Genomic DNA, 20,447 nt, shown 5'->3' with positions numbered 1-20,447 from the left:
CCAGACTGCAAGTCTTCAGGTAACCTGGAAATAATCTTTTTCAAATTAACACTATTATTGAGATATCCATACAATCCCACTGATCAAAAACAATCTCACAACTATCCATTATTGTCACTAAATTGAGTAAGTCAGCAGAGTTATTATCACGAAGTGGTTTTCCTTCAATCAATTCTTTCGTAAAGGAATCTATATTCATATGTTTTCTGCCAAACCTCTCATTTAGAATATCCAGGGCCCGCTTATAACCCCTTTCCCATGGTTTAGTAATTACACATTACCGAATTGCCTCTCTGGCAATGCATTTCGTACATTTTAAATAAATGATAAGCTTACGATTTGCTGGTATATTTTCCACATCAACTGCTTCTGTAAATTCACTCAGGAACTCCGGATATATCTATGGATCACCATCAAACTCCGGTAGATCAACTTTCAGATGTTCACCCGTTGATGTCGGAATCACCGGATACACAGGAACTGCAGAACAGCTCAAATATGTCACTGGTACACTCGAATCGTAAACATCTGGACAGGAACACTGCTCACACGTTGAGATTCATCCATTCCAGACACGCCACTCGTGACTGGAAAATGTCTCGCCACCGACACACCACCTGTGGCCGGGGCATAACTCGTCACCGGCATGCTACTCATTACCGGATTGTACAAACGATGTAACAGGAACCTCGGACGATCTCAGCAGTTCAGGGTTAGACATGTTTATAGCACTGGTCAATGTTGAAGTCATCAATGGCACACGAACATCAGAAAAGTCTTTCATTACAGGGGAAACCACAGTAGGCTTTGATATAGGAATGTTCTCTGTTTTTCTTTCAGGAATCGACTGCAACGCAAATGATAAGGGCTCAGTCTTCATAAAAGGCACATTAGATTTAGGTTCATAAATGTTCACAAATTTGAGTTTAGTCAGTGGCTCTGTCCCACTAACATCTTCAGAAGCACAACTTGCGTACTCCAATTGTTGATTGCTATCCAAATTAGAACTCATGATAGATCCTTCAGCTAGTTCAAAACTCTGAGCAATCAATTTTGCTTCTTCTGCAAGATATTCTGCGTCAAGTGCACGTTTTTCTACATTTCTGATGTCAAGTTCTGTTTCTAAGGCTCTTTTTTCTATGTTTGATTTCTCTTTATCCAAATTTGCTTGTTCGCGTTCACGTTTAGCTTGAAGATCAGCTAGCCTAGCATCCAGTCGAGCTTTGGCAGCTACTGATGATCTCACAGATGATTCATTTGAAGATTTACTTCGATGAGAAGCAACACTTGTTTTTCTTGATTTACTAGACACTGAGTTATTCCTGCTGGCAGCAGCATTGTATCGCTGCAAATATTCACCATATAATTTATCACATACCGCTTTCTTCCTGGCAATTTCATCACACTTTACAGTAGCTTCTTCAAACTCCATCTTGTCCATTTCCAGACCGGTACTGACAGAATTTCGAAAGTTTTCACAGGCTTCAATACAGTTCTCAAATGCAGCATCCACAGCTTCTTTTGCACCCACAACCTCTTTGTATTTCTGTTGATCCAGCATTAGATTCTCAGTGGTTTTCAGGAGCTTTGTAAAGTGGCTTTCATATCCCGCACGAGATCTTTTCTTTCTCATTCTCAGTTCAGAAACAATACCATCTCATCTGACATCTTGCAATTTGATTAGCTTTTTTCTGTCTTTGAAGTTGTCCACGGTATGTGACAAAAGATCTCTCTCCAAATTGTAGAATAACTATATATTTGAAATTGTCGACAGTAGGAGACAATCACTTCTATTTGAAATTGTCCAGGAGACAATCTAATTATTTGAAATTGTTTGAAATTGCACGGATTGGAGTCTCAAACTGCGCTACGTTTATACCCAACCACTATCAAGTACCACGTCCCGGTTCTCCTACAATTTGCAATGCAAGCTCGTAACATTCAGTCCCCACTCACCGTCTTGAACTACTGAACTTTTGAACCCCAACACCTCACAAGATCACACCAACTGAAAGAACTTCGTTGTAATATTCCAACTCGAATACACGACAGAACAATACGGCGATAACACTCCCACGTAGAGAATAGCCAATTTGTAGATTAAACAGTTAAAGGTGTGAGTTAAAGTTTGAAAGCATGAGCTTGATTCCAAATAGTGATAGATTCCGGGATTAAATAACTAAATAAAAAACAATTGGTAAATACACACAGATAAATCCCAGCATATCCTAACATAATGATTCCTACTAAATAATAAGCTAACAGTAATCTAAGACTACTCATAATACATACACTCTAAGTCTAAATCCTGAAAAGACCGGCAAAGTAGATAATAGCAGATTGCACCATAACTAGCTCGCCTCGCTCACGCACAACAGAGAGTAATACAAGATACTAACTACAGAGCAAGAGTCGTCGTCGGTCGATTGCCGCAGCCAATAGCGTGCAAGGTAAACACATATATTGCACCATAACTAATCTCACTCTCTCGAATACAATAAAGAAGAAACACAAGAAATACCAAAAATGCGACCTGCGTCCATTACAATGGTCTTCCCACAACGAAAGATTGCTGGGAAGTGGGAATCGCTAGCTCCCACAACAACCTCAATAGAACTATTTGAAAAAAAAATAGAAATTGTGACCCAGGCAAGTCTCAAAGATGCCTCGAAAATATTCTCACAATGAAGCCAGACTGCGCATTCAGTTAAGAATATATCGATCCAATTTACATGTCCTTATAAATCATTAGGTTTGAAATGTAAATTTCATATAAGTAAAACGTTTTAAACCAATTTTAAAGCCAGGCATGAAAGAATCCCTAATTATTACTTAATGCAGGCCATGATCCGCTTCTTTTTTACCGTTTCCAACGCTACAGTCGAAAAACGCTATTTGCAGACAAGTAAGGTAAGGTCGTATTTTTTAGAATTTGCTGATTAATAAGTACGATCTCGTGGTCATTATCTCACTTCTGTTATTAGTGTACGTAAGTGCTTGATTACATAATCCACAAGTGTGTGATTTTGTTTACGAGACTATATTGAGGTCTCCCTGTGTTGGAGCAACACGTGTCAACATGATATCACCAATCAGAATCATTTAGAGACTGTTCTTGAACCAACAGTATCTAAGTAACAGGTGGATTTCATAAATCTATGTATGTTAATAAAAGCTACTCCGATGGGCCGTCAGTTGCGATCACATAATCCGCTTGTAATATGTTTGTTTGTTTTTTTCAAGAAAAAAAAATACGTCTGTTACCTTTGGTCGACTTGCTTGTAAAATGCATCACAACAAAGTAATTTTCTATCTCGATATAATGTAATAATTTACGCAACGCTTCAACGTTAATTCCCATCAAATCAGAAAAATACTATTTTTTTCACAGTGCGTTGTTAAACACGTTCCCGAGTATCTGATAAACAATGGCAGCTTTCTTTCTGGATTCTGCGTTGCACAAACAAAGCAACTGTACTGAAAGCCAAGCTCGTGGTTCAAACGTTGCTCTACGGTCGTTTTAAGTTTTAGTACAAATATTGTTTCTCCTGCCGTTGAGATTGGATACCCGAGGTTCAAGACCCATGAATATAACCGCTGTACCCGCTGTGGTGAAGTACACGAACAAGCCTCATGTAATGCTACATCACATTGTACAAATTGCGGTCTTTCTCATAGTGCAGCATATGTGGGATGTAAGTGATATAAAAATGGAGCTCAGATTTAGATACTCCGTAAAAACAAATATTTAAATTTCTTCGACGCTCGCAACTTTATATATCTTTTGAAAAATAAAGCATCTGGTTAAACAAACAAAAACTTTGTTTTTTCCCATGATAACTTCCCATCTTTAAAAACAAAGAAATGACAGGGCATTGGAGCTTATATTTACATCATTCATTAGTCTGGCAGAGAATGCCATGGAAGTATATAATTTATTGTTACCCAACACTTCCCAACGAATAAAATTGGATATATCCATGGGAGCTATAAGCAAATGGTCTTGATTGTAATTATATTTTGCTACACCTGATATAGCTTCCAAATGCCGCACTGCAGTCTCAGGCCGGTTCATTGGGATCCACCACTGCATAGTTTTTACCCATATTAGATTAATGTCCCTTACAGTCCAATTTGTGACCTGGTGGCTGAAAGACGTGCCAGGTACCGTACATGGTACGAACTGTGGGGTTTTACGATTGCAAAACCAAAGTCAACGGCCATGTTTTTTACCAATTGCTTGATTAAAAAAATATGTGAATTGTCAGAGTTCAAAAACTGATAAGCGTCACTTAGCATCATATTGATTGCATATATATATGAGAAATCTCTTAAAGTTACCAGCGGCTCCCAAACTTTTTCTATCAAGAAAAAAACTCACGACACACTTATACGACGAAAATTGCTGCCCATAACTAAAACTAAACTTTGTGATCGTTAATCTGTATGACTTTTGAAGTTTATGAACATGTAGGCCTTAAGAATAAAGACAAGAGGTCAACTCTTCTTCATAGTCTCTGCCTGCTTTTCCTATAAAATACTAGAAAACTCACTCATGTTTGCTAAAATCGGTTCAGGAGATAAATCATCTGTAGTTGCGGAATCGCAGCAAGTCGTGTCTAGCTTCAAACATTACAGGCCCTACATATGTTTTCACAGATGTATCCAAAACAGATGAAGGATTTGGTTGTTCTTCTCATGCCTTACAAAGTGAAACTACTATGTAATTTCCATTACAACGGATCCAAACATCATACACTGCCGAACTGTATGCCATAAGTATGACACTGGAATGGATAAGCATAAATCGCATAAGCGTAATCGATAAGCATCAACCTTCGACCCGAAGGTTTAGCTTTAGTTTAAAGACATCTGTAATTTTAACTGCGTAGCATGCTTTTTACATAAATTCCGTGATATATTTTTGATCGCAATGTAACTAACTTTGAGTATTGTGATATTTTGCTGGGACTATGACAAAGAGTATCTAAAAGATTATTTTTAGTCTGGCGCACATAATCCTGGTAATTAGAATGGCCAATTCCTTTTAATAATAATAATAGTTATGCAATGGTGGTTTCACGGAAAGCTCCAAAACAGTGGCAACTTCGCAAATTATTTTAAATCGCCGCGCCACAAACTGCTTTAATTCATCGGTACATAAATCAGCAACGTTAGTCAATTTCCCATTGTCGGATTAACCCAGGAGAAGAGAACCAAGCCTTGCCTTATTACAGTTATAGATATAGGCTATACAGGGGTGGGCTAGGTTTTTGAACCAGGGGCAAAAAAAATTGCCCACCTAGTCTGGCCTTCCATGTAAGTGTGACGTAAAAAGTTACATTCATTGAACAATATCTACAGTGTTACAAAGCAAAGGTAGACTTGTGCCAAGACTAAATTTAACCGCAATCTCAACAAATTCCTTGAACTATTTTTAGCTAAAAAATCAAAATTCGATTTCAGTTTGGTTGTGGCAGCATCAGGCGGGCCAGATTGAATTACTTAACGGGCCATACTTGGCCCATGTCTACATAACAGATAACTAACACCAGTAATCTAAGTCTCATGATGACAACATTTCCATCAATCAAATCCAAGCAGCAAATATCAAGCTCCGTCTTGGATGGTAACAAAGAAAACCATCTCCGCCTAAAGATCCTCATCACGACACCGGTGATTCAAGCTTTGTGCCAAGAATACTTCCTATTATCCAGGAAGCACTCATGAAAAGCATGTAAAAAAAGCTCAAAATTTTTAAAACTAGCATACGCTGATCATTTTGCTTACATTACCTAAAACGAGTGTTCAATTGCCACATTGTAACCGAATTGCCACATTGTAATTGCTGAAAGATTCAACATCAATACCTAATCATGAATCATCTTAAACACATTTCTATTATTTGTAGTTTTTTGATAAAATCCATAATACTCAATAACTGACTTCATTGATTGAATTCTACCCGTGCAAACTAGTCAGAGTTTTTTTTTTTTCGAAGGCACAATTTAGTTATAAAATATTCAAGCTAATGTCATATGAAAAGATAATGGCACCTAGTTGCAGACTAGTCTATTCCAGATTTTCAAGACCTATTTCGACCTCCGAGACTATGCTGAATCCCTCCCGAAAAAACAATGACAGTTGAGTTGATTTTTACTTATTACTTTTATACTGATGACACGTAACAAATGACAGTCAAGATAACGAGCCAAAGTTTACGACCAGGTTTGAAACTATGTCAAGTGGAAAATGTGTCTATTTAAAAAATTTCAAATTTTCCAAAATTTCCGAGAATATTTCAGGAATTTTTTAAAGCAAGACACCGGGTAAGTAATGAAAATTCCAAGAATTTTCAGCACTGAGGCACTTGCCGTTTCGTTACTTCTGTCAGTACACTAGTGACTAGATCAGTGGTTCCCGAACTTTTTTGTACCATCGCCCCTCTACAGAAGTTTACACACTTCATTGCCCCCCTGCACTACAAAAACGAATATATTACAGACCAAATAAAAAGACAACTCCTAGTTTAGAGTGTTTTTTAATGAGATGGATGAGCTTGGTGTTCTTCAGCGAGTTTATTATTATATCTAAAACAAGAGAGCTGTGCTCAAATATATAGACACGTCACAAGGTGTCGCTATTTTTTATTCTGACACATAAAAAACGAATCTCTTGAAGTCAACAGAAATTTCTGAAATAAGTAAAAGTAATAGCCTTCTGGCAAAAACATCAATCTTTAACTACTGAAAATTTCAAAGCAATTGAAGAGAAAAGCAATTTCATCATGACGAAAGAGAAGAATACTACTAACAAGAACAACAACATAATATTGAAACGATCGTTATGTACACTGACGTGTCCAATTACACCGTTTACTGATGGAAAGGCAATTCGTTGTTTTGATAGCAATAGTAGCAAGGCTGAAAACCCCTTTTTCACCATATAAGAGGTCGGAAATGAAAGAATCCAGGGTTTTACCTCCCCAAAAACAAAGTTAATTTGAGTAAACTTATAATAATTATTTTCGTACATCTTGTTCGTCCCTACAGCCTGATGACCTGCACAAAAATACATGATATATAATGGTCTTCGGTCAAATTTATCCCCGATTTCTCATCCTACCACGGTCTCCAGTCCATAGAATTATTCAGCCATTTGTTTTGGATTCGTGCACTCGGATGTGAAAGAAGGCGTGACCAACTATGGCTACGGCCCAGAAGTCGGCAAATTTTATGTCGCTCGCGGGACAAAATTTGGGGTTGCTACTCCTTTGAGCGTAGAATATAAATAAAATTAATTCATCGTCAACACCGCCACTTGGATGTTTCCCCGGGCATAGACTTCCTTGTTTATTTCGTGACATTGGCCAATCAGCAAGATGCAAAAATAAACGTAACAATGCCCCCTTTAGCGTCCGCTCAGACACATTTCTCACTGAGACAGATTTTCAGGCGTGGTCGTGAACATTACCTCATTTTCGCGTTTTTGAATTATATTCGTTAGTTTTACTTGTTTTTTTGGAAATTTAAATATAAATCAAATAAGTCAATAATCACTTTGTCTTCCTAGGAGTTCCAGTTTGATTACAGTAATCAAAAATTAGTATAGAAATAGCTGTGATAGACTAGGCTAAAATTCTTTACCGGTACTTTTAAAAAACATATTGTTGAATGGTATGAACTAGAATAATAGTTTGAAACAAATACCACATTTTACAGGCAACAACTCGCGAAACCACTCTTAGAATAATCACCGGGAATTTTAAAATGGTAAAGTGTAGGAAGAATTTTCCGGGGTCAAAGGTCGGGTAAAGGTCCATTCAGTGAAGCGTCCCAGGCCAGGTTATTTTACTCCGGCCGTATTTTGCCAGCCACTGGGATACGTAAACTACACAAACCTTACTGCGAAGACGAGCCCAGCAATCCTTTCGCGTGTGATAATCGAGCACGTGATTCAAACCTACGAAAGCACGCAGAGTACAGTAATCAATTGCACGATGCGCCGAACAAAAACAGGTTTTGCGAAATCGCCCCCTTTGACTTTTTCGCCCCCCTCTGTATCGTTTTCGCCCACCGGGGGGAGATATCGCCCACTTTGGGAATCACTGCACTAGATGAAGCGAGAATTAGAACGTATTATCAAATGGCATCCATAATCGAAATTCTTAACCTGTTTTTTGTAGAATTCATTTTCAAAAATAATTGTCCGCGCATGAGTGCTACAAAATATCAAGATATTGTTGTGAATATTTAGCCAAATTGAAATTGAGAATTTCCTCTAGAATAGAGGTTCTGTCGCGGACTAAAGTGTGTGTGGTAGATTGTGTGTACACATATATATTTCTGTTGATAAACAGTTGTGTTGACCATTGTTTAATGCTGTTCTGTTGGATCTGGACTCCGACCACTAACTACATGTGCGAGAAAAACGATGTCATTCGCTATCTTTTCTCCGGCCGCCGTGCTGGCGGGCGGTCGTATTTTTTGTTCTTTAGAGATTTAATCTGTTATGCTGTTTTAAGTTCGATATTGGAGGTGCCGTTCAATAAACAACCAATCCGGAATCCTAGAGTCTTCTGATTCATTCAATACACAGAACTATAATCATTTTCTGTGACAGTTCGCCTATATCAGTTGAAGTATGATGATAGTCTTTCCATAACTTCCAATCTAGGATTTACATTTATCTACTTTAAAATATGTTTATCACCTGTTGCTAGTAGTAGTATTGAAACTTAATTGGTAGATTCTCTAGCTACAATTAAAGTAACTACCCTGCCTACATTTGCATTTCACATGACCTATTTTGTCGAATCACTGCACGCCGGACAAACAGCTCATTGGTTGTTACAAAACCTGGAAAGCAAATACCGTCATCCCACATATTTGACAACAATAACGTCTCTTTGCAATTTTGAAGATAAAATCTACAGAGCACCAGCTGTATTGCCTATCATATATAACTCAACCTTAATCATTTGACGTTTTTTTGACGTCATTCAGCTTTAATGGTGTCGCTGACACGATGACTTGATAGTCTTTCGCGGCTCCTCGTTAATTGCAGTCGAAACATTATGTGTCTGTTGTTTTCTTTTGCCTTGATTTACTATGCTTGTGTTGTTCATAATGTTTCTTGCACGACGAAAATAAATTATCTGAATCTGAATCTGAATATCGATTACGGCTTTCAAGGGGGAATTGTACGAAACTTGTACATGACCTTCTTAGAGAATTGCTAGGATTTTTCCAACAATGTGAACATTTTGTCACTTCCTTTAGGTATAATTTTTTATTTTAATCCTTGTTTACCTTGTTGGACACAAAATGTACAGGTACAGGTTTTGACATTATGTTGTTGTTGATCATCTTGCTGTGAGTATTCCTTCTCTTTTTTTTGCTTGGGAAAAAAAATCTCCTTTCACTGTAACTACCGGACCAATTGCAATTAAAGATTTTTTTCGCTAAACGACCATTAATTATTTCAAAGGTTTTATTTATTTCAATTTTTATGAGCTCTATCGTAGTAGTATATATTTACGGCTCTATGCAATTCGCTTTTTGTGTGCGATGAAGTCATCAAAAATTGCAAACCTTGTGGCGGTTACTTTTGCGTTAGGCGTGAAGTTTTGGTTTCGTATCCATATATTTGGGCATTGCTCTCTTGTTGATATTTCAGAGGTACAGCATACATATCTCAAAGGAAAATGCCCGACAGTGTGTATGTATTTATGTATGTATGGTAAGAGCTGAAGCCAAAGCAATCCTGACGAAACATCAGATGTGGAAGTCACTATTTCCATGTCGACGTTGCATATCTTAGGAATCATTTTACTGCGAACGCTCAGACACGTCAGGTTGGGATGAATCGCGATTGCGATGAATGTGTACCGGATCTATTAGAAGTTACAGGTGTACTTGATTGTGCAATCTGTATTTATGTGTATTCGTTCACGATAATACTTTCAAGTCTCGACATTTGTTGAAGCAACATATGATTTCTGTCTTGATTTACTGAACACTATACAAGAAATTTTAGTAGGTTTATGGCACAAGAATAGATTCTGCTTATATTATAATATCAGATAATATGAATTGTAGGAAAATTATCTGAAAACAAAGATTCACTTCTGCAACACAGTCGACCATCGTATGATCACGCAGCTGCAGCTAACATTGATCGTAATGTATTCTCGTATTTTTGTGTCAGTGACTAGCTGCGGCTTCTACGACTCAAATAAATAAAACGAGTAAGCGTCACTGAACTTTTAATTGTACTGACCGATTTCTGGTTGACCAGACCACTAAATTAATTTCAAAAACTTCAATTTTTGTAGATGTTTTCTTTGTAGCGATGGTGTCAACTGTTCTAAATCTCGCATCCAACGCGATCTGCAGACATATCTCTAATGCGGATGAACTTTTTATGGGGCTTTATGAAACCACTTGTGCAGTTATTTACACGATAGTAACGTAATATTCTTTATTTCCAGATTATTTGACAACATTATTGAAAGCTATGAAAATAGTAGTGAAAATTAAAAAAAAAACTATATACTGAAGCCGCCAAAAACACGCGAAGCACTATGGTTTATACTGCACTGGTACAGTGAAAGTTAAAATTAATATCAGATACAGTGTTTTGCTTAGAGTCAAGATGGGTAATGTTGAACATAGTTTTTGCTTATATGATAACTCAAAGCAGAAAATATGTAGCTAGAACTAGAAATTCGTATTTAGATTTATCTACAGTACGGTCAATAAAATTTAGTGCCTAAATTATCATTTTTTTTTTTACATTTTTGAGTCAATATCAGCTACATTTTAAAGTACTGTCTTTGGAAAAGAAAATTTTGCCATTCTATAACATTGATTTCAGAAGTGTCTGCAAATCTTATTGTCATAGTCAATTACGGCGGAGAATATATAAAAAACAATCAAACAACCACGAAATCCTCGTTTCATTTATCCATTTCATTTGTCAGCTTCTGCTGTAAATGACCTATCGTCAATTCTTAGCTGCAAGGTGGTTTCAATGTTCTCTACAATCCAAAGAATGCTGAAAAAAAGTTTGAATAGTGTAAAAAAAAGATATTTGTACTATTATGAAGATTTTATATAATTATTCGCTTTCCAGTTAAAAGAAAAGTGAGTTTCTTAAATCGGGCCCGAACCTTTTACAACCGACTGTAAAGGGCATTGAAAATAAACGTATATTTTTGTAGACTTCATTTCGTACATGTTCATTTCTAGCGAGAAATGTTATAAAATTTTTACATCTGTGGGAATCAGATCAATGTAACAGAACAATAAGTATGCACGCGATTAAGAACTTACGCACGAACAGCATTCGGTTCAATAGACTGCTACGTCTTCCTTCAATAAGTGTTGTGTATCATTTACAGTTAGTTCCAAATGAACGCAATTCCGTTCCTATATTGAGGTTTAAAACCGTACGTGTACGTTATACAATAGATGTTTTCTGTCCGTTGTTGAGATAAATACTTACATCATTAGAATTAGTGGAATGCATAACACGAAGCTTGCTACGATCCACGAGAATCCGTGTGAAATATGGAGCGTTGCAGGATATATGTACAAAAAGAAAATTGATGAAAATATGCTGAAAGTACCTTCAATTCCCGAGAGAAGAGCAAGAGCTGACCCTGAAATATGACCAGAATAGATGTTCTTGTGTGTCAGAAACAAAAACAGTTCGATAACTTTAAGATGCTATTCCAAATTCTATATAATGTATCAATAAGTCGGTCCAGTTGAAATTAGCCAACAACTTTAGCTAAGATTTTGTAAAATATCCATATACTTGGAACTAAATCATTAGATTTAATGAATGTTTCTGCCTCACTTTGAATTAAACTTGTTTGGATTATTCAATTTTACGATACTTCGATAATGAATATAGGCCGCCAGCCAAACGAGTAAATAAAAATGGATGAATGATTTAAAACCGAATTGCAGGTAAATATAACTGTACCTTGTTCTGACGAAGAGACAAGCTTTGATATTTGAGAGCGTATGATTGAATTCGGAAAGGTAGAAAGAACTCCGATACTCGTGGCTGAAAAATTAATATTCTGTCAAGAAAATATTTATTTGTGGAATATTAGATTAGTTAGTACTGTTTTAAAATAATATTCCCACAGACAAACGGTTGGTTTGAAAACTCAATACGTTTGAAAATCTTTATTTTGGTTTTTATATATTTACATTGAATCAAATCGATCTCACATAGCCCTGATTTTAATATTTATGAATATATTGATGATAATGATCGATCAATATACAAACTTTAATTCCATAAATAAAGTTTACCTGAAAAAACGAGAATAGGAGATTTAGCGAAGCCCATCATTAAAGTACTTGACAAGCGGGTACAAATCGTGAGTAGTAGAATGCTTTGAGTCCTCAATCTCAGCACGGACTCATAAAATTTGATGATGAGTGGACTCAATATTACAAGTCCGCTGGCAATGCCCTGTGGTGGAAAAAAAATCCTGCATATTGTAGATTTCGTTAAATGGTCCATATTTGCGCAAATATGTTTGCTTCGTAATTTTGCAATTCCTTATAGGCTTGATTTAAGCATACAGCACTGTATGGTGCTCGTTTAAACTTTTGAACAGTTTTAAATTCATCTGAAGTATAACCCTTCATTCAGAAAATTAAAAAAATGTACTAAACACGAGATAACCGGCATCATTGGAACCGTAGTTCTCAAACGATGGGACGCGCCCCGCAAGGAGTCGTAGACAATTTCTTAGGGGGACGTGAAGCTAATTCAAAATTAAAATATTTGCCAGATTTGATCTTGTCCGATTTATGTCGCAAAATTCAAAATGGAAATCACGCATCCTTCCCAAACCTTTATGAAGCATCTGAAAACATGCTTAAAACTTTTTATTTGTTTTAATTATTTACGTTTCATCCGCGTATTTTCAACGTGTTTTTTGAATAAAACATACTTTCGCCAAATTTGTAGCTTATTGTTAGCTAGTTATTTTTGGAGTGGGCACAAGGTTTTACAAATTCTAAAAAGGGAGCGCGGCTTTAAAAGTTTGAGAACCACTGCATTAACATATTGTTTGAAGTAAAATTGTGCAACTAATAAATTTACTTACATTTTGAAGACCAATCATACCAGGTGTAAAGCAAATTGGATATGAAATGAAAAACAAAGTCTGAAACGCAGCCGAGCCATTAATGACAAATGTATACCAAGCATAGCTAATAACGAAAAACCATAGACGCCACAATCTTCTTGTGTAAAAACATTCATCGCTCACTGAGTCTGAAGAAAGATAGGTGATATTTCATAGAAGCAGCAATTGGAATCCCGTCATAAGGCCAGTCAATAATCGCAAAGCTTGAACAGTATATAGTCAAATTTAAAGTGAAATCAGTTGTAATTTGATCATTACCTTCTACATGATAACAAATATTTTTTTCTGTTGTATATATTCTCCAGATCACTTTAATTTGCGAGCAAAATGTCGATTTTGATGTTTTGATTGTAATTTCTTTGTTATGCAATAATGCCGTTGATTCGTCACATTCGTCTTCAACCATTGGACATTTTCGATCCACGTTTGATCTATAGCATTTGTCTCCTTGCAATGAATCTTGGTTAGCGTTTACAGAATCGTCAATGTACGGCAATACAGAATATTTATCGTGTTCAGCTGATGTCATCATGGGAATAAACAGAATGGCTGCTATTGCGCATCCAGTAATGAAAATAGAACTGGGAATGAATCCTTGAGAATCGATCCAATATCCAGAAGCTACAAGTACTACACCACCTCCAAAACTAGCACATGCCTGCAAAATTGTGAAGCTGAAAAATTTGGTAGAAAATAGTTTGCAAATGCTACTTAAGTAGTTACTGTTTCAGGTAATCATGTAAAATAAGTAACTTGTTGAGAGCAAGATTATCAAAATTATCGATAGTGACAATATGGCAGAATATATTCATTTTTGTTGAACAGTAAGTGTGCGTAGAACTGCAACACAGACCTTTCCGGGATAAAATACTCCGTAAGTCAATTATAAAGCGCTTTGAGGTGCTAAATGGATACAAAGTAAAATACCAGGCAACTGCAGCTATAAGACAACTCAAAATCAGTTGCACCATAAACGGTTTTTTTTTTTGTCAATCTGCATGAAATTGAAGAAGGTATGTATATAGACCAGGGGTCACCAACCCGTTACCCGTGGGCACCAAGTCGCCCATGAAGACCAGATGAGTCGCCCGCAAATCTGTTCCAAAATAAGCTTAATAACGGCGCTTATAAGTAAGCTACATCAAATAATTTTTGTCATGTTATACTTGTATAAATCACACTTATGTCTTATTTGGGAACTTGGAATGACACTATGTTAAATATTATTGTAACAATCATCCTAATTTTTATTTGACCCCAGTAATGTGAGACGGGTCATTTAATACTCTCCCAATTATGACATCACACAGATGTCACCTTCCACGAACCCGCGTTTTTCCGTGTCCGTTGATTTGTGGAGCAGCAATGCCTATAATACAATTAGTGAGTTCAAAAAAAAATGGCAGAAAAACGAAAAATAACCTACCATTTTCACGATGAATGGGAGGTGGATTTCCTTTTACCACCGTGAAAATAGCTTGCGTATGTCTCATTTGCGAGGTGATTATAACGACGACGAAGCGAAGAGACATTTCACATCTTGTCACTATCCATTGGTCAGCGTAGTACGGGCAGAAAAAAATCGCCTTATAAATCAAACAGCAATCCTATGTTACGATACCAGTATTTGGTTCAAGCTATCTTTGTGAATCAACATTTTTTGACATGAACTTCACAAGGAACTAAGCTCGGAATACGCCTTACTGATGAAAATCTGCAAGACCCGCTATGAGTTACAGTGTCAAGTTACACGCCTGAGTACAACACACTGGTGGAGAGCATTAGACAAGATTTGTTCGATTTTGGTTTTCTCCTTGTTGAAAACAGGATATTCATAATTAGTTAAATGTGTTTGTAAATGTGACATTCGGCAGTTAAGAACTGTTAAGGGTATTTCATCTTAGGGTTATGCAGGGTGTTTGTAAAAAGTAGGTACATGGTGGACATGTGGTTTCCGAGGATATTATTGTAGTGATCACTTTAAAATCAATTTGAAAATGGAAGTGTCATTGCTAGTAATATATTTGCTACGTTGTGATAATCGTTTAATTTCCTGAAGAATCCTAAAATTCATCAGTGTTTTTACTTGACCAAATACCAGTAATTATCAATAAATGAAGCTTAATCGAGCAAATTGACTCTTTTAAAAGTGTGCATTGAACTGGTAGCCATCGGCTTAATCGGTAATCCGAAAGTAGCCCTCGGCTTCGAAAAGGTTGGTGACCCCTGATAGACTTTCGCATAAAAAATTATACAGTAATATTATAATCTCACCGCCTGTCTCGATCTTCTTCGTATGTTATGTCGCTAAGATAGGCGGTACCGATATTTAGAATTGCTACATAGGAACCTGAAGCTCCGTAAATAAAACTGACAATGATCGTCCAATATAAAGGCAGTCTGTAAAATAAATATTAACTTATGGTATTTGTTGTTAACTTCTTAATAGAACTCGTATCGTTTTGATTAGACTGGTATTTGAAAAAAAAGTCAAACGAGTCATTTATTTGAGAACGTGTTATCCTAACGGTGCTATTTTTAACAACGTTTTTTTTTTCAATGGTCCATTTCCTAGATCAGGGGTTCTCAAACTTTTGGTGTTGCGGAGCCCTTGAAAAGTTGAATATTATTCGCGGAGCCCCAAGATAAATGTTAAAATTGTTACTTTCAGATTAATATTCCTGGGCAAGTTAAAAGTACTATACTTATTTAAAACGCTGAACCTTTTTTAATAGGATTAACACAAGCCATAAATGAATCTGAATTTTATACTAAAGCTGTAAATTTGACACTTGACGAACATATTAATAAATTAGGGGTCGAATCTTTTCTCTTTTGACATTTTTGGAAGACTTAACAGGCCGCTAATAACGTGCGCGATTTTATTTTGTTACAATCGCCGATTTTTTTCGTCAGCATGGCGTGTTTTGAACATCTTTACGCCGGTGTTTATTCTCCCTAAATCAAAAATTTCCCTCGGCATATACATGTATTGTTACACAATGACGACGTTAATTCTTTTTTTGTTCTCGTTGGAAATTATGAGTTCAATGTGAAAAACATGTTACCATATAATAGTCATCTGCGACGAAATGTTAAAAATTATAATTAATGAAGAGATAAATCCGCAACTCAAATTTCTTGATTGAAAAACGGCATTCTAAAATATTAAAACTGAAACTCAAAATGGAAGATCACACGTTTGGCTTCAGCAGACTCACCTCAGATTGAAAACGCTTTTATAGACATTGTAAATCACAAAATTTGGTGTTATGTTAGGTTTTCGTCGTAGTAACTGCGAAATCGAAACACAGTCAATTGTGCGCGCGATGTACCCCTTTTTCCCATTCTGAAACTACCGACGAAGCCGCACGCAATCAATTGTGCACGCGATCCACGATGTACCTTTTTTCATTCTGAAACTACCGACGGAGCCGAATGCAATAAAATAAATTCTAATTGTTCGTATTTTGCCCAGACATTGTGATTTTTTAAACGGCGATATCCTGCTTAAAAATAATCTCAGGTGCGAAAGAACAAATCAAGTTTGACAAATCCCAAGATCGCGAAAATACGACTCCACTTTATTTATTGTTGGCAGTTTATTACATATTTTATGTTATTTTAGAATAGTATTCTTTCATTTAAGTAATACTAATACTAATCTCGAATCAAACTTGAGTAACGATGATCACAATTACATTATAACGAAGAGACACGTTGAATGCTCGCATCGGTCATGGATTGAATATTTTACGCAACAGAAATCTCGTTATTCGTTTTTTTAATGGCGAAGAATGTTGCGCGGAAATTTCCGATTCCAATTTTGAACCACCTCCCTCTTAAGAATCCTGGCTGCGCTCCTGCTTATAAATAATGTCATTTTTAATTCAGCCTCTTTACCATATTTCGAGGCTGTATTGTTGTCAGATTTTATCAACGCTGTTATTGCTTCTTTCAACAGTTACAAAATTTTGAGTCAGTATTTCGAAGAGTAATCGAATAGCTCGCGGAGCCCCTGGGTTTCTCTCGCGGAGCCCTGGGGCTCCGTACGGAGCACTTTGAGAACCTATGTCCTAGATTATGTCATACCTGTAAAGTATTGCAATTACTTGTACCGCCGATCCAATTGCTGTTCCAAATGTTGGAATTGCGATGGCCCATTTCCGACCAATTTTGTCGCTCCATGCTGTAACGATCAGAGAAAAGACAGCGCATGGCAAGAAAAATGCCAAACAGGAATACATCGTCCATCTGGGGAACAAACAAAAGTTCAAAAAGATAAGACTTGTAATCAAGAAAACAGAAGTAGATAATTAACCTAGTCTAGTACGAGTTAATTCTAAAGTACCAAGTATAGTCGTTCATCTATCCGTTCTATCGCATCACCAGTAGAGTATAAATCATAGGATATTTCCTATATAACAGTGTAATGGATAAACACGAGTCCCACCAAAACAAAGACTTTCATATGCCGTTAAAACCAACGTTATATTGAAAGTCAAATTAAGTTTAGAAGACCTATTTTCATATATTCTTTTTTTATATGACGCGACTCACTTCGAGATGCTATGGTAAGATGTAAAAAAAAACATTCAAAATCTACCTGGATGCATCGTCGACTACTATTTTGCCATCTATTGTTGCAGTTTTATTATTGGAGCAATAATCGACTGAATTATTCTCAGTGTAGTTGTGTAGTTTTGCAACAATCTGAAGAAAAATTATCCCCGAAGAGTTAATTAAAGTCGTGGCGAAGTTTGAAAACATAGTACCGAATATAAGGCGTGAATGGTGTTGTTTCTACAACTTCTGTAAAGATAATGAGGGTTGTTGTTTATTACGAGTACAGGTACATAATCATTTTAGTTAATACTTACCATGTATATATATTGATTCTGTATAACTTGAAAACTGTAACAGCAAGCACAGGTAAGAAACACGATGGCTTCCACAGGATAGGGGAATTTACATACCATCGTAACTAGACTTAACTAGATTAAACCAGACACTAATGTAGCAAAGACAAAGCAGTTGTAGAATTTACTCTGTGAACCATTTATTCCTTCGAGTTCGTCCGTGCTCGCTGCTCTGCTACGAGTACGGCTAACAGACAAGCGACCTTCGTGAACATATATTTGAACATTGCCCTTTTGTCAACATATGCATATAGATCGACTAAGCTTTTATTCCTCGAGGCATAAAGTCTGAAGGTGACATTTCCTAATTTTGGCTATTTATTTGTTGCTGTTCACAATCTAACCGAATATGATTCGAATTTTGTTGAGCCAGTAAACTACAAACACATAACGTCTGTTGTTAAATGTCATAATGCCTAATCGACTATACAGTTGTATTTGTTTGTTTTAGAATTCTGTGGACCAAGTCAGTTTAATTACATCGAACGTGAATTACTGACGTGCTATAATTCGATTGTACATCTGATGTATTAGTTTGTTTTAATCCCTTGTATATTTTGCTGTTTGTTTGTGTTCGATGTAAAATACTTTTTGAAGGAATTTTAGGTTTGAAGACAATGTAGACCTTGAATGCATGGAATGATATTTGTTCCATCTAGCACTTTATTGCACGCATGTCACCGACATGTATCATCACAATGCTGACAAGCCTGAAGCTTGATTAGAAAGTATCCCATTGTGTTTTTCGCACAGGCTATATTTTTATATTTTATTGGAATAACGACTATTATTTAAAATAAATTATGAAACCCAACGCACAGGTACCGCGTGACAGTTGTAGACACACAAGGCTCAGTGCACTTGAAAATGGATTAGAGTAGACCAATGAAGTCAGTGACGAAAAACCACGATTGAACTCGGTTGAACAAATTTAAACAGGTACACACGATACATTGTGACAATGTAATATTGTCAGATAGTTTAAACATTCAAGCCTGCCAGTCAATATTTAATTTACGAGGTTTAAATTTCACGGTGTCCGAATCGTTCGGGGGGTTTTCTAATACGCGAAAATAAGATGTTGCTTGTCAATTATATCACTTCGACAAAAATACTATCTACTTTTAATGATTATGATCATATTTTACCAAACTAATATGTTTGTATATTGTAGCCAGTACATACCTAAGGTTACTGTGTATTTACTGCATACTTTGTGCTAATAGCGCATGCTTTTTGCCCGAAACAAGTCGGTGACCCGAATCGTTTCATGTATGCCAAAAAGGTTGATGAAGTTTTATTCCGAGAGTTCAAAAATTGGTTTTTGTAACGTTTTTTCGTTATTCGTAATTATGTATTCAATTAGAGGTTTAACTGAAATTTATTATCTGCCATTGCAACAATTCGATTGGTAAACTTCACCATGTAAAGACATTTGACAACAAAAATATTATGTGTTTGTTGATCTCTGAAAGAGTCATTTTGGAGTTGAGTACTTTCAAAAGCACAGGGAATAATAACGCAAAAACAGAGACCCATTATGTCCTTTTAGTATCTTTTTCTGGTGCAATAGAAAAATAGCGCATATTGGTATACGCTTTCAGATTGTTGCGAATCATTACCTAAGCCGCATTGTGACTTCCAGAAAGTACAGATCTGGAAAAATAAAGTTATGGGATCGCGTCAATACCCTGACTCCTGAGGCAGAGTTTTCCTACCGGAGAGGAATTCCTCCTCGTGGAGGTATTTTGTTGTTTTCGTGGTGTAAATTCCACTCCTATTTGGGTGTAGCAATATTTATTTTTACTTATTTAATATTATTGTCACACATATTTATACACACATCATGAATCCATCATTCAAACTGAAGTGAGCCAGAGTACGAGTTGCGCGAACTAATGATACATTATTGATTGGACAAATAATGGGAACAAAGTTTTTACGAATCGTAAGGTGGAATAAACATATATATATATATATATACAAGTTGGGAAGATGTAGGAATATATCGGAACGCTGCCCTACGAGAAATGGTCACATCTGGCAGTTGTGCAATATACTACTTCGCAAAAAATATTCGTTCTCAACTCATTTGTGATCATTTATTCTTCACCTTTGGTTCATATTCAACTACGCTACGAAGTTTCATCTACTTTGACTAGTACTTTCCAGAAACATTCAACGACTACGTAAAATTTAAATGTTGACACGCGTAGAGCTTCCTGGTGATAGCACAAATTAACTAACCTACTTCGAGCCATTGCGCTAGCTTGAGTTCCACTTCCTGTTTGAGATAGATGTCACTGCCGATAGTGATTAATCACTGACTATGCATGACCGGGAATACG

General features: G+C 36.4%; 1 protein-coding gene across 2 annotated transcripts; it reads right to left on the bottom strand.

Annotated features, from left to right (window-relative positions):
* Positions 1-10,468: 10,468 nt before the first annotated feature.
* Positions 10,469-20,296, bottom strand: LOC120326746 (proton-coupled folate transporter-like). Of its 2 annotated transcripts, none has more exons than XM_039393086.2 (10): positions 18,061-20,296; positions 17,787-17,893; positions 17,273-17,434; positions 15,455-15,580; positions 13,439-13,854; positions 13,139-13,308; positions 12,333-12,495; positions 11,995-12,078; positions 11,633-11,665; positions 10,469-11,058 (listed from the first exon to the last, which is right to left on the bottom strand). In XM_039393086.2, the coding sequence occupies exons 1-10, from the start codon at positions 18,157-18,159 to the stop codon at positions 11,042-11,044; spliced, it is 1,377 nt and encodes a 458-aa protein (XP_039249020.2). In that variant the 5' UTR covers positions 18,160-20,296; the 3' UTR covers positions 10,469-11,041. The 2 variants fall into 2 exon arrangements, with proteins under 2 accessions (XP_039249020.2, XP_039249019.2); XM_039393085.2 differs by having other exon boundaries at positions 11,509-11,665; positions 18,061-20,294.
* Between the last annotated feature and the right edge of the window lie 151 nt (positions 20,297-20,447).

The sequence above is a fragment of the Styela clava genome, chromosome 4 (assembly GCF_964204865.1).
Source record: "Styela clava chromosome 4, kaStyClav1.hap1.2, whole genome shotgun sequence".
In the NCBI taxonomy this organism is placed as follows: Eukaryota; Metazoa; Chordata; class Ascidiacea; order Stolidobranchia; family Styelidae; genus Styela; species Styela clava.
Note: the sequence above shows the minus strand (reverse complement) of the source record. Positions and strands in the feature narration are given on the sequence as shown.